At 37.7% G+C, this 15,980-nt stretch overlaps 1 protein-coding gene and 1 pseudogene across 2 annotated transcripts in view; one reads left to right on the top strand and one right to left on the bottom strand.

Annotated features, from left to right (window-relative positions):
* The window catches only part of WDR76 (WD repeat domain 76), a 103,722-nt gene that overhangs the window by 52,422 nt on the left and 35,320 nt on the right, over positions 1–15,980 (bottom strand). For both annotated transcript variants that reach the window (XM_057488768.1, XM_057488767.1), the window contains exons 3-4: positions 10,753–10,845; positions 9,785–9,840 (exon numbers count right to left, since the gene is read on the bottom strand). In XM_057488768.1, coding sequence (XP_057344751.1) covers positions 9,785–9,840; positions 10,753–10,845 — 149 coding nt within the window. The remainder of the gene's footprint in view (positions 1–9,784; positions 9,841–10,752; positions 10,846–15,980) is intronic.
* On the top strand, positions 7,960–9,709 carry LOC118922513 (40S ribosomal protein S6-like; annotated as a pseudogene).

The following is a 15,980-nucleotide window of genomic DNA, read 5'->3' as shown; positions in this document are numbered from 1 at the left end:
AAAGACAATTTGCCAAAACTCACACAAGAAACAGACAATCTGAATAGGCCTATATCTATTAAAGTTGAATTTATTATTAATAACCTCCAAAACAGAGAGCACAAGGCTGGTATGTGCACACTGGTGAATTCTACCTAACATTCAAGGAAGAAATTATACCAACTCTCCACAATCTCTTTCAGAGGATAGAAGTAGGGGGAATATCCTACCTAACTCATCCTATGAAGCCAGCATTACCGTAATACCAAAACTAGACAAAAACATTACAAAATAGAAAACCACAGACCTTGAGAATAGATGTAAAAACCCTCAACATAGTATTAGTAAACTGAATCTAACAATGTATATAGAAGTATTATACACCACAACCAAGTGGGATGTATCCCAAGTATGCAAGATTAATTAAATACTCAGAAGTCAATTAATCTAATCCATCATATCAACAAGCTAAAGAAAAATCACATGATCATATCAACAAATGAAGAGAAACCAAAACCAAAACCCATTCATGATAAAAGCACTCAATAAACTAGGAAGAGAAGGGAACTTCCACAACTTGATAAAGAATATCTATAAAAATCCTATAGCTAATATAATACTTAATGGTGAGAAATGCCAAGCTTTTCCACTAAGATCAGGTACAAAGGCAAGGATGTCACCTCTCATCACTCCTTTTCAACACCATACTGCAAGTTCTAGCTAAAGCAATAAGACAAGAAAAGAAACAGTATACAGACTGGGAAGGAAGAAATAAAACTGTTATTTGTTCACAGATGACATGATACCCTATGGACAAAATTCTGAAGAATGGACAAAAAAACTCCTGGATCTAAGAATCAATTGCAGCAAGGATACAAGACATAAGGTTAACATACAAAAGTAAATTGCTTTCCTACATACCGACCATAAACAAGTGGAATTTGAAATTAAAAATACAGTACCATTTACATTAGCATCCAAAAACAATGAAATACTTAGGTATAAATCTAACAAAATATTTATAAGATCTATATGAGAAAAACTAAAAAACTCTGATGAATATAATCAAAGAACTAAACAGATGGAGAGATATTCCATGTTCACAGACAGTAAGACTCAATATTGTCAAGATGTCAGCTTTTCCCAACTAGATCTATAAAATCAAAATCCCAGGAAGTAATTTTGGGGACACTGACAAACTGATTTTACCATTTATACTGAGTAACAAAAGACACAAAATTGCTAACACAATATACTGAAGGAGAAAAAGTTGGAGGAATGACTACCCAATGTCAAGATTTACTTCAAAGCTATAATTATCAAGACAATGTGGTACTGATGAAAGAATAGGCACTCAACCAATGGAACAGACTAGAGAGCCCAAAAAGAAACCCACATAAATAGTCACCTATCTTTGACAAAGGAGCAAAGGCAAGACAATGGAGCAAAGATAGTCTTTTCCAACAAATAGTGCTGGAACAGGACATCCACATGCAAAAAAAAACGTATCTAGACAGAGACCTTACATCTTTCATAAAATTAACTCAAAATGGGTCACAGACCTAAATGTAAATACAAAACAATTAAACTCCTAGAAGATAATAGAAGAAAACCTAGGTGACCTTGGGTATGACAGCTTTTTAGATGTAACACCAAAGACATGATCCATGAAAGAAAAACATTGATAAGCTGAACCTCATTAAAATTAAAATATTCTGCTCTGTAACAGACATTATCAAGAGAGTGAAAAGACAAGCCACAAACTGGGAGAAAATATTTGCAAAAAACATATCTGATAAAGGGCTATTACCCAAAATATACAAAGAACTCTTAAAATTCAACAAAAAAACAAAAAACTTGATTAAAAAATGGACCAAAGACCTTAACAAACACCTAACCAAATAAGATATACAGATGGCAAATAAGCATATGAAAAGATGTTCCACTCATATATCATTGGAGAAATGCAAATTACAACAGTGAGGTACTATTATACATCTATTAAAATGGCCAAAATCCAGAGCTCTGACACCACCAAATGCTGGTGAGAATATGGAGCAACAGGAGCCATCATTCACTGCTGGTGTGAATACAAAATGGGACATACACTTTGGAAGACAGTTTGGTGGTTTAAACAAACTAAGCATATTCTTACCATATAATCCAGCAATCATACTTCTTGGTATTGAAAATTTATGTCCACACAAAACCTGCACTCAGATGTTTAGAGCAGGTTTGTTCATAAATGCCAAAACTTGGAAGCAACCAAGATGTCCTTAAGTAGGTAAGTGGATAATTAAACTGAGGTAATTCCAAATGGTGGAATATTACTCTATGCTAAAAAGAAATGATCTTCCATGAAAAAACATGGAAGAAACTTAAATGCATATTATTAAGTGAAGGAAGCCAATATGAAAAGACTACACACTGTATGATTCTAACTATATGACATTCTGGGAAAGGGAAAACTTTGGAAGGAGTGAAAAGATAGTGGTTGCTAGAGGTTGGATGAAAAGAGCACAGAGGATTTTTCCACGGCAGTGAAAATACTGTGTATAATACCATAATGATGGATACATCTTGTTATATATACGTTTGTACAAAAGCATACACAGTACAACACCACCACCAAAAGTGAACACCAAGGTAAACTATGGTGCCTGGGTGATTATGACGTGTCAATGTAGGTTCATCCATGGTAAAAAATGTACCATTCTGGTGAGTGACGTTCACAATAGGGGAGGATATGCATGTGTAGGAGTAGGGAATATATGGGAAATCTCTGTACCTTCCTTTCAATTTTGCTGTGAACCTAACTGCTCTAAAAAAATTAACTCAAAGGAGTCCTAAGATGGCGGCGTGAAAGGTCAGAAAGAGGCTTCCTCCTAAAACCGCATATAATATGAAAATATAATTAATACAACTAATCCTGAAAGAGCAACAGGAAAGAGGGCTGTACCAGACTGCATACACCTGGAGAAAAGAGCAGACCTCATGGAACAGGGTAATATACCAAAGCTGTGGCCCGGCAGGACCCAAGCACTTTCCCCACCCCAGCTCACTGACAGGAGGAAGAGAAACAGAGTGGGGAGGGAGTGGAGGCCTGGGACTGATGAATACCTAAGTCCAGAGATCTGCTCTGGGAGCAACAAACCTACATTTCATGGTGCTTTTCATGATACGCTCGTGATTAGGGGATAAGACAGGCAGAAATCCTGGAGAGACTGAGATCCCAGCTGCTTGTGGAAAGCAGAGATCCATCTCCGGCTGCTCTGGGACAAAAGAAAGGCGGCCAGTCTGAGAGACTTCCTAACAAGGAAGCCCTTAGCAAGAGGGCTACTAAAGGGGCAAGGATTGCACAGAGCTTACTGCTCAGGAGAAAGGACAGGTAGACAAAATTGACTGGGTGCACTCTGCCCAGCAAGTTGGGAGCTTTCACGATTTTAAGATACTCCAGCTCCCTGGCTGTCTACACAGCTCCAAGGACTGTGTAGAAAGGACTACTGCACCTTTCTCCTGGCCAGCCCCACCTGGCTCGGCAAACCCTACCCTGGCATTAGGCCAGCCAGAGGGAAGGTCGGTCCACAGCAATGACAAACGCAAAGCATAGAGGCTTATAAGTGTGTGCTTCAGCCCACTGGTTCAGGCAGTCGAGACAGGCATAGCAGCCGGGAAGCAGGAAACAGCTCTTTCCTCCCCCAAGGCACCAATACCACTCCCCTGCGACCCCTAACACTGCTTCAGGGGCTGAGCAGCTCCAGAGAGTAGAGCTTCTGGACACTGGAGGGTGCCATATACAAATATGAAACACCAAAGGAACCTGGTTCCGAGTAAAATTAATGTAACTCCTGAGAAAGACAACATGGACCTCATGAATCTTCCTGAAAGGGAGTTCAAAATAAAAATCATGAACATGCTCATGGAGGTATGGAAAGATATTCAAGAACTCAGGAATGAATTCTGGTCAGAGATCCAATCATTGAAGGGCACAACGGAGGGTATTAAAAGCAGATTAGATACGGTGGAGGAGACAATAAATGAAATAGAAACTAGACAAGAGGAATACAAAGAAGCTGGGGCACAGAGAGAAAAAAGGATCTCTAAGAATGAAAGAATATTGAGAGAACTGTGTGACCAATTCAAATGGAACAATATTCATATTATAGGGGTACAAGAAGAAGAGAGAGAAAAAGGGATACAAAGTGTCTTTTAGGAGGTAACTGCTGAAAACTTACCCAATCTGGGGAAGGAGATAGTCTCTCAGGCCATGGAGATCTACAGATCTCCCAACACAAGGGACCCAAGGAAGACAACATCAAGACATATAGTAATTAAAATGGCAAAGATCAAGGATAAGGACAGACTGCTAAAAGCAGCCAGAGACAGAAATAAGATCACATACAAAGGAAAGCCCATCAGGCTATCATCAGACTTTTCAGCAGAAACCTTACAGGCCAGAAGAGAGTGGCATGATATATTTAATGCAATGAAGCAGAAGGACCTTGAACCAAGATTACTTTATCTGGCAAGATTATCATTTAAATTTGAAGGAGGGATTAAACAATTTCCAGATAAACAAAAGTTGAGAGAATTTACTTCCCACAAACCATCTCTACAGTGTATTTTGGAGGGACTGCTATAGATGGAAGTGTTCCTAAGGTTTAATAGCTATCACCAGAGGTAATAAAACCACAGTAAAGAAAGTAGAACAGCTAATTACTAAGCAAATGCAAAATTAAATTAACAATCCCCAAAGTCAATCAAGGGATAGACAAAGAGTACAGAATATAATACCTAATAAAGAATGGAGGAGGAAGAAAAAGGAGAAGAAAAAGAAAAGAACCTTTAGATTGTGTTTGTAATAGCATATTAAGTGAGTTAAGTTACACTCTTAGATAGTAAGGAAGTTAACCATGAACCTTTGGTAACCACAAATCTAAAGCCTGCAATGGCAATAAGTACATACCTATCGATAATCACCCTAAATGTAAATGGACTGAATGCACCAATCAAAAGATATAGAGTCACTGAATGGATAAAAAAACAAGACCCATCTATATGCGGCATACAAGAGACTCCTGTGGCCTAGTATATGATCTATTCTTGAAAATGTTCCCAAAGACATACACAGACTAAAAGTGAAGGGATGGAAAAAGATATTTCATGCAACTAATAGAGAGAAAAAAGCAGGAGTTGCAGTATTTCTGTCACACAAAATAGACTTCAAAACAAAGAAAGTCACAAGAGACAAAGAAGAACATTAGATAATGATAAAGGGGTCAATCCAACAAGAAGATATAACCATTATAAATATCTATGCACCCAACACAGGAAAACCTACATATGTGAAACAAATACTAACTGAATTAAAAGGGGAAATAGAATGCAATGTATTCATTCTAGGAGACTTCAACACTCCACTCACTCTGAAGGATAGATCAACCAGACAGAAATAAGTAAGGACACAGAGGCACTAAACAACACATTAGAACAGATGGACCTAACAGACGTCTACAGAACTCTACACCCAAAAGCAGCAGAATACACATTCTTCTCAAGTGCACATGGAACATTTTCAAGAATAGATCGTATACTAGGCCACAAAAAGAGCCTCAGTAAATTCAAAAAGATTGAAATTGTACCAACCTGTTTTTCAGACCACAAAGGTATGAAACTAGAAATAAATTACACAAAGAAAATGAAAAATCCCATGAACACATGGAGGCTTCACAACATGATCCTAAATAAACAATAAATGAACTCATGGGACTACATCAAACTAAAAAGTTTCTGTACAGCAAAGGACACTATCTACAGAACAAAAAGGTATCCTATGGTTTGGGAGAATATATTTGTAAATGACATATCCGACAATGGGTTAACATCCAAAATATATAAAGAACTTATATGCTTCAACACCCAAAAAGCAAATAACCTGATTATCAAATGGGCAAAGTGTATGAAGAGACAGTTCTCCAAAGAAAAAATTTAGATGGCCAACAGACACATGAAAAGATGCTCCACATCACTAATCATCAGGGAAATACAAATTAAAACCACAATGAGATATCACTTTGCACAAGTAAGGATGGCCAGCATAAAAAAGACTAAGAACAACAAATGCTGGAGAGGATGCGGAGAAAGAGGAACCCTCCTACACTGCTGGTGGGAATGTAAACTAGTTCAACCATTACAGAAAGCAATATGGAGGTTCCTCAAAAAACTAAAAATAGAAATACCATTTGAACCGGGAATCCCACTCCTTGGAATTTACCCAAAGATTACAAGTTCTGAAATTCAAAAAGACATGTGCACCCCTATGTTTATCACAGCACTTTTTGGATACGGAAGCAACCTAATGTTCATCAGTAGATGAATGGATAAAAAAGATGTGGTACATATACACAATGGAATACTATTCAGCCATAAGGAAGAACAAATCCTACCATTTGCAACAACATGGATGGAGCTTGAGGACATTATGCTCAGTGAAATAAGCCACGTGGAGAAAGACAAGTGCCAAATGATTTCCCTCATCTGTGGAGTATACCAACGAAGCAAAATTGAAGGAACAAAATACCAGCAGACTCAGAGACTCCAAGAAGGAAGTAGTGGTTACCAAAGGGGAGGGGTCTGGAAGGGCAGGTGGGGACGGAGGGAGAAGGGGATTGAATGGTATTATGTTTAGTATGCATGGTGTGGGGGATCACGGGGAGAACAGTGTAACACAGAGAAGGCACACAGTGCATCTGTGGCATCTTGCTGCACTGATGGACAGTGACTGAATTGGGGTATGGGTGGGAACTTGATAATATGGGTAAATGTAGTAATCACATTGTTTTTTCATGTGAAACCTTCATAAGAGTGTATATTAATAATACCTTAATAAAAGATTTTTTTAAAAAAAGGAGTTCATTTTTAAATGCTGGGGAAAGAGAGGCCTCTGACATTACCTGCAAAAATTCATATGCAAAAATCTCAAAATACAGTCCATACTAGGTTAGAAGAATTAGTAGAAACCATTATTTATTCACAGGGTATTATGTTGTAGAAACTGTACTAAGCATTCAATACCTCATTTAATCTTCAAAAAAAGCCTCAGCATATGAAATAATCTGAGTTCTCACATACTCCTCCTAGAGAATCCTACTTTAATGAAATTTCATACATAAGCACCAAGAGACCCAAAAATGTTCAGAGCTTCATTCTTCATAAAAATGAAAATCTGGAGACAACTGTCCATTGACAGTAGAATAAATCATAGCACATTCACAGCAGAAAAAAATGAATGAAATTAAGCTGTACACATCAATATGAGTGAATTTTAAAACAAAGATATAAAGGAGCAAATGAGAAAATCCCATAAGAATATAAAAATGGCATAACATTGTATGTGAATATCAAAACAGATAAAACTAAACAACATATTATTTAAGAATACATTCATAGATGGTAAAACAATAAATAAATCCAAGGAGCAATCATCACAAAATTCAGCATAGTGATTGTGTATAGAGACAAGGTATATATATATATATGGGCCTTCAACGGTATTATAATTTCTATTAGCCTGGATAGCAGGTACTTGCATGGACGTATTACTATTACTTTTTACCTATACAAATATTTTATATGTGCTTCTTTTGTATGTACATTTAATAATTTAAAATTTTTAAACTCTGGATTGGCATAATGCCAACTTCAGAAATGTGGAAAGAAAAATCATGTAAATTGTCCAAAGATAATACCACAGTTGTAAGTTGCTGAACTGAAACCTAAAATCGAGTTTGTCAAATTTCAAAAGCCATGCTCTTTCCTCTATGTAACTTCTACTCTACCAACTTGACACTATTATATATACAACTACTAACAGTTGAAACTTTGAGACAAGTGATTTAGGAAACCATCAGTTTTGCTAATAAGAAATATGCAAAGGTAGCTCTTTTTCATGGCACCTCAGAGGTGATCAGCTGCTTGAAGATGAAGCTGAACATCTCTTCCAGCCACTGGCTGCCAAAAACTCATTGAAATGGACAATGAACGCAAACTTTGTACCTTTTACAAGAAGCATATGGCCAATGGCCACAGAAGTTGCTGCTGATGCTCCGGGTAAAGACTAGAAGGGTTATGTGGTCCAAAGCAGTAGTGGGGCATGGAAAAATCACGACAGACTCCACAGAAATACAAAGAATTATTAAAGACTACTATGAAAACCTATATGCTAACAAGCTGGAAAACCTAGAAGAAATGGACAACTTCCTAGAAAAATACAACCTTCCAAGACTGACCAAGGAAGAAACACAAAAGTTAAACAAACCAAACAGTAGTGGGAATGACAAACAAGGTTTACCCATGAAGCAGGGCATCTTGACCCATGACCATGTCTGCCTACTAAGTGAGGGACATGCCTGCTACAGACCAAGAAGGACTGGAGAAAGCAAGTGTAAATCTGTTCAGGCGTTGCACTGTGGATGCTCCTTTGAGTGTTGTCAAAGTAAAAAAAGGGGAGAAGGCTATTTCTGGGCTCACTGACACTTCTGTGCCTTGTTGCCTGGGACCCAAAAGAGTTAGCAGAATCTGCAAACTTCTCTATCGTTGTAAAGAAGTTGTACACCAGTATGTTGTGAGAAACCCCTAAACAAGAAGGTAACAAACCTAGGATCAAAGCAACTAAGATTCAGCATCTTGTTACTCTACGTGTCCTGCAACACAAACATCAGCGTATTGCTCTGATGAAACAGCAGACTAAGAAAAACAAGGAAGAGGCTGCAGAATATGCTAAACTTTTGGCCAAGAAAAATACCGGAAACAGACTGCCAAGAGACAGAAGCTGTCCTCTCTGAGAGCTTCTATGTCTAAGTCTGAATCCAGTCAAAAGTGAGATTTTTTTGAGTAACAAATAAATAATATCAGACATCAAAAAAATAAGAAAATGTAAAGCTACTGATCAACTGGAAGAAAATCAGTGCTACTGTTTTCCAAGATTAATGATATCCCCCTAATAACTTTCCATACTCACAAATATGTGGTCAAGATAAAGGTTTAGCTCTTCTCAAGCTTATTGACCTATACTGGAATCAAGCCAATTAAATGATGCTATTTTTCATTAGCAATCTAGCACTAAACAAATGATCCAATGATTTCAAGATTTTAGTTTCTTCATGTATACACAAACACTGCTAAATTGCAGAGAGAACATAAACTAAAAAAATCCTGGCTTTTAAATCCTGAAGGTTCCACTTAGGAGCTATTTTGACCTTGTGTAAATTACTTTACCTCTTTGAGGTTGTTTTCTATCTCAAAAAAATGGATATATTATAGCCCACATCTAGTTACTGTCAGAATTAAATGAGATAATACAGGATAAAATTTATAGGTCACTGCACTGTATTTCATAGATGTTCACTATTTCCTTCCTTTATTCTAGGCATGGGAAAGAATAAACAAATTGACAAGCAAAAAGATGGCCAGAAAAACTTTTAAAAAGTAGAGACCCTTTAAGTATAACAGTTTTCTAGGCAAAAATAAGAATAATTTAGTGGAAATAAAGATCACCATTTGCAGCAACAACAAATATTTTAAAAATTCAGCTCTCAAGATTCTATTTCCTCCATATTCCTTTGATAAAGATGAGAATTTTAGAGTTACTGAAAGGTAGCATTCTCTCAGAGACCCTATAAGGATTAAGATTAAATTACAGGGTTTCTATTCTGTTAGTTATTTTACTATGCTGAACCATTTTTCCAAATTATAAAACAACTCAGCAATGTATCATGGTACAGACATTGTAAACCAAAGCTTTTACCTTTTGGATTCAGGAGGATGTGTCTTCTTTATCATTTCACGGAGCCTTGCAGCTGACTACAAAATACATAAAATGTATACATATAAAAATACTATCTTTTAATTAAACAGCTTACCTTTTAAAATATTAAGTATCTGATACTTTATCCATGCTAACCATAGATCTGTACAGGAAATAAAGATCCTTAAGATACACCTGCTCTTAGTAGTAGACATGAGATAATACATAATATCAATAATATTGGCAACTACATAAAACTGTCTAAAGTACTGACATTCTGATATGTTGGACCAAGCTGCTATGAGTTTACATGCTTAAACATTAAACATTCAATCAAATACACTACTACAAATTAAAAGGTTTAACTTCTACTAGAGGCAATCCTACTTTTATATTTTCCAGAAAAGTTACAAGTTACAAATCAAATCATAATTGTCTTTCCCCTATGTGAAGACACCAATGTAAATTATACCTTTAGTCATAATGATTACAAAACAGCATACATCTGGGCCATTTAGCCTTAAAGCTCCTTATACAAAATATATTCCTATCTACTCTTAAAGTTTAAGATTTAAAAAAAAAGAAAAGAAAATATCTGTCCTCTCACTACTCTACAACACATCTCTCAACCCATCCCTTCCACTTCTCCTTTATCCTTTACTTAAAGCAACCACTTGGAACATGCCTGTTCCTCTGAAACCAAGACAACCATTCCAAAAATACCATTATTTTATGTATTACGAAAAGGAAGAGTTATAGTTTCAAGATGTTAACTTTAAAAATATTACAATGAAAAAAAATGTCCTGAAATAAATAAAATATGGTAACCTCTTTCTAGTAAGTATAAAACTTGCTCCTAATTTCACTCTCTCTCATTTGACACTATGAAACCTGATTCTATGAGTATCTTATTGACCTACTAGCAAGAGGAAAGGCATTTTGGTTTTAATTAGAAACTCTATACAAACCTCAGACAACTGAAGAGAAGCAAAAAACTCTGCATTTTCTGATATGTTCTTCAGTCTTTTCCTTTCATATGGTGACAATCCTGAAAAATCATCCTATAAAATTACACCAAGAAGATTCTGTTACTTTACACAATCCATAGTAAAAGCACCTCACAAAATTAGGTGTTTTATTCTCTGCATGTATACTTGTCTTCAGATTGTACCTGCTCTACTTATTTCATGCTATCTTACCCAACAGCACATAATCTATCCTGCCTTGGATATTGAGTTGAGAGAGTTCGAATTTGGGATAATCACAAGATATGTGTATGGTTTCCCAATTAAAAAACAAATGATCTGGAAGAAGGATTAAAGATTGTGGCATGAGAGGAGAGACAGAGGTTCCTCCTAAAACTGGAAACAATTAGAAAATATAGTTGGCACAACTAATCCTCAGACAGCAACAGGAAAGAGGATGGTGTCAGATGGCACACACCTGGAGAAATCAGCAGACCTCACCGAACGGGGTAACGTACCAGAGCCGTGGCCTAGCGGGACCCAAGTCCTTCCCCCACCCCAGCTCATTGGAGGGAGGAAGAAAAATGGAACAGGGAGGGAATGGAAGGCTTGGGACTGCTGAGTACCAAGCTCCGGAGATCTGCGCTGGGAGCACAAACCTACATTTCATGGTGCTTTCATAATACTTCTCTGATTACAGGGTTGGAAAGCTGGGACAGGCAGAGTTCCTGGGGAGACAGGGATTCCGGCCACTTGTGGAAAGCAGGGATCCATATCTGGCTTCACTGGGACAAAAGCTTATACCTGTGTGCTTGGCCCACTGGTTCAGGCAGTGGAGACAGGCACAGGAGCCGGGAGGCAGAGAACAGCTCTATCCTACCCACAGGCACCAACACCGCTCCCCTGCGACCCCGGCATTGCTTCAGGGGCTAAGCAGCTACAGAATAGAGCTTCTGGACACAAAAGGGCACCATATACAAATATGAAATGCCAAAGAAACGTGGTCCAGAGTAAAATTATTAATACAACTGCGGAGAAAGATTTAAATGATATCTGGACCTCGTGACTCTTCCTGAAAGGGAGTTCAAAATAAAAATCATCAACATGCTAATGGAGGTACGGAAAGACATCCAAGAACTCAGGAATGAATTCAGGTCAGAGATCCAATCGTTGAAGAGCATGATGGAGGGTATTAAAAGCAGGTTGGATATGGTGGAGGAGACAATAAATGAAATAGAAACTAAAGAAGAGGAATACAAAGAAGCTGAGGTACAGAGAGAAAAAAGATCTCTAAGAATGAAAGAATATTGAGAGAACTCTGTAACCAATTCAAATGGAACAATATTTGCATTATAGGGATACCAGGAGAAGAGAGAGAGAGAAAGGGATAGAAAGTGTCCTTGAGGGGGTAACTGCTGAAAACTTCCCTAATCTGGGGAAGGAGATAGTCTCTTAGGCATAGAGATGCACAGATCTCCCAACACAAGAGACCCAAGGAAGACAACACCAAGACACATAGTAATTAAAATGGAAAAGATCAACGATAAGGACAGACTGCTAAAAGCAGCCAGAGACAGAAATAAGATCACATACAAAGGAAAGCCCATCAGGCTATCATCAGACTTCACAGCAGAAACGTTACAAGCCAGAAGAGAGTGGCATGATATATTTAATGCAATGAAGCAGAAGGACCCTGAACCAAGATTACTTTATCTGGCAAGATTATCATTTAAATTTGAAGGAGGGACTAAACAATTTCCAGATAATCAAAAGCTGAGAGAATTTACTTCTCACAACCAACTCTACAGTCTATTTTGGAGGGACTGCTATAGCTGAAAGTGTCCCTAAGGTTGAACAGCTGTCAACAGAGGTAATAAATATACAGTAAATAAACTAGAACAGCTAATCACTCAGCAAATGCAAAATTAAATTGACTATCCCCAAAGTCAATCAAAGGATAGACAAAAAGTAGAGAATATGATACCTAATATATGAAGAATGGAGGAGGAAGAAAAAGGAGGAGAAACAGAAAAGAAACTTTAGACTGTGTTTGTAACGGCACACTAAGTGAGTTAAGTTAGACTCTTAGGTAGTAAGGAAAGAAACCTGGAACCTTTGGTAACCATGAATCTAAAGCCTGAAATGGCAAAAAGTACATACCTATTGATAATCACCCTAAATGTAAATGCACTGAATGCACCAATCAAAAGATATAGATAGAGTCATTGAATGGATAAAAAAACAAGACCCTTCTATATGAAGCTTACAAGAGACTCACCTCAAACCCAAAGACATGCACAGACTAAAAGTCAAGGGATGGAAAAACATATTTCATGCAAACAACAGGGAAAAAAAGAAGGTGTTGCAGTACTAGTATCAAACAAAATAGACTTCAAAACAAAGAAAGTAACAAGAGATAAAGAAGGACATTACATAATGATAAAGGGGTCAGTCCAACAAGAGAATATAACCATTATAAATATCTATGCACTCAACACAGGAGCACCAGCATATGTGAAACAAATACTAACAGAACTAAAGGAGGAAACAGAGTGCAATGCATTCATTTTAGGAGACTTCAACACACCATTCACTCCAAAGGACAGATAAACCAAACAGAAAACAAGTAAGGATACAGAGGCACTGAACAGCACCCTAGAACAGATGGACCAAACAGACATCTATAGAGCTCTATATCCAAAAGCAACAGGATACACATTCTTCTCAAGTGCACATGGAACATTCTCCAGAATAGACCACAAACTAGGCCACAAAAAGAGCCTCAGTAAATTCAAAAAGATTGAAATTCTACCAACCAACTTTTCAGACCACAAAGGTATAAAACTAGAAATAAATTGTACAAAGAAAGCAAAAATGCCCACAAACACATGGAGGCTTAACAACATGCTCCTAAATAATCAATGGATAAATGTCCAAATTAAAAGAGATCAAGCAATATATGGAAACAAATGACAACAACAACACAAAGCCCCAACTTCTGTGGGACGCAGCAAAAGCAGTCTTAAGAGGAAAGTATATAGCAATCCAGGCATATACAAAGAAGGAAGAACAAACCCAAATGAACAGTCTAACGTCACAATTATTGAAATTGGAAAAAGAAGAACAAATGAGGCCTAAAGTCAACAGAAGGAGAGACATAATAAAAATCAGAGAAGAAATAAATAAAATTGAGAAGAATAAAATAATAGAAAATATCAATGAAACCTAGAGCTGGTTCTTTGAGAAAATAAACAAAATGGATAACCCTCTAGCCAGACTTATTAAGAGAAAAGGAGAATCAACACACATCAACAGAATCAGAAGCAAGAAAGGAAACTTAATGACGGGCCCCACAGAAATACAAAGAATTATTAAAGACTACTATGAAAACCTATATGCTAACAAGTTGGAAAACCTAGAAGAAATGGACAACTTCCTAGAAAAATACTACCTTCCAAGACTGACCCAGGAAGAAACACAAAATCTAAACAAACCAATCATCAGCAAAGAAATTTAAGCAGTAATAAAAAAAACTACCCAAGAACAAAACCCCCGGGTCAGATGGATTTACCTCGGAATTTTATCAGACATACAGAGAAGACATAATACCAATTCGCCTTAAAGTTTTCCAAAAAATAGAAGAGGAGGGAATACTCCCAAACTCATTCTATGAAGCCAACATCACCCTAATAACAAAAACAGGCAAAGACCCCACCAAAAAAGAAAATTACAGACCAATATCCCTGATGAACACAGATGCAAAAATACTCAACAAAATATTAGCAAACCAAATTCAAAAATACATCAAAAGGATCATACACCATGACCAAGTGGGATTCATCCCAGGGATGCAAGGATGGTACAACATTCGAAAATCCATCAACATCATCCACCACATAAACAAAAAGAAGGACAAAAACCACATGATCATCTCCATAGATGCTGAAAAAGCATTTGACAAAACTCAACATCCATTCATGATAAAAACTCTCAACAAAATGGGTACAGAGGGCAAGTACCTCAACATAATAAAGGCCATACATGATAAACCCACAGCCAACATCATATTGAACAGCGAGAAGCTCAAAGCTTTTCCTCTAAGATAGGGAACACGACAGGGATGCCCACTCTCCCCACTGTTACTCAACATAGTACTGGAGCTCCTAGCCACGACAATTAGACAAAACAAAGAAATACAAGGAATCCAGACCGGTAAAGAAGTTAAACTGTCGCTATTTGCAGATGACATGATATTGTACATAAAAAACCCTAAAGATTCCACTCCAAAACTACTAGAACTGATATCAGAATACAGGAAAGTTGCAGGATACAAAATTAACACACAGAGATCTGTAGCTTTCCTATACACTAACAATGAACCAATAGAAAGAGAAATCAGGAAAACAATTCATTTACAATTGCATCAAAAAGAATAAAATACTTAGGAATAAACCTTACCAAGGAAGTGAAAGACCTATACCCTGAAAACTGTAAGACACTCTTAAGAGAAATTAAAGAGGACACTAACAAATAGAAACTCAACCCATGTTCTTGGCTAGGAAGAATTAATATAGTCAAAATGGCCATCCTGCCTAAAGCAATATACAGATTTGATGCAATCCCTATCAAATTACCAGCAACATTCTTCAACGAACTGGAACAAATAGTTCAAAAATTCATATGGAGACACTAGGTAAGATGGCAGCGTGAGTAAAGCAGCGGAAATCTCCTCCCAAAACCACATATGTCTATGAAAATAAAACAAAGACAACTCTTCCTAGAATAAAGACCAGAGGACACAGGACAACATCCAGACCACATCCGCACCTGAGAGAACCCAGTGCCTCATAAAGGGGGTAAGATACAAGCCCCAGCTCGACAGGACCCGAGCGCCCCTCCCCCCAGCTCCCGGCGGGAGAAGAGTAGGCAGAGCGGGAGGGAGACGGAGCCCAGGACTGCTGAACACCCAGCCCCCGTCATCCGGGCCAGGGCGCAGACACAGTGCATGCGCGGGGCCCTGGATACTAGGGAAACAGGGAGGCAAGAACGGTGAGCAGGTTCAAGAGGCCTGGCGCCAGAGGACATAAGAAAAGCGAGCGGCCATTTTTTTTTTTTTAGCTGTTTTGTTATGGCGAGCGCTTTTTGGAAGTCTTAAAGGGACAGGGAACCCAATACTAGGGACACAGGGCAGCAAGACGGGGGAGCGGGTATTGGAGGCTGGCGCCGGAGAA

The sequence above is a fragment of the Manis pentadactyla genome, chromosome 11 (genome assembly GCF_030020395.1).
Source record: "Manis pentadactyla isolate mManPen7 chromosome 11, mManPen7.hap1, whole genome shotgun sequence".
Lineage (NCBI taxonomy): Eukaryota > Metazoa > Chordata > Mammalia > Pholidota > Manidae > Manis > Manis pentadactyla.
The sequence above is the reverse complement of the archived record's forward strand: the minus strand, read 5'-3'. Positions and strand labels throughout refer to the sequence as shown.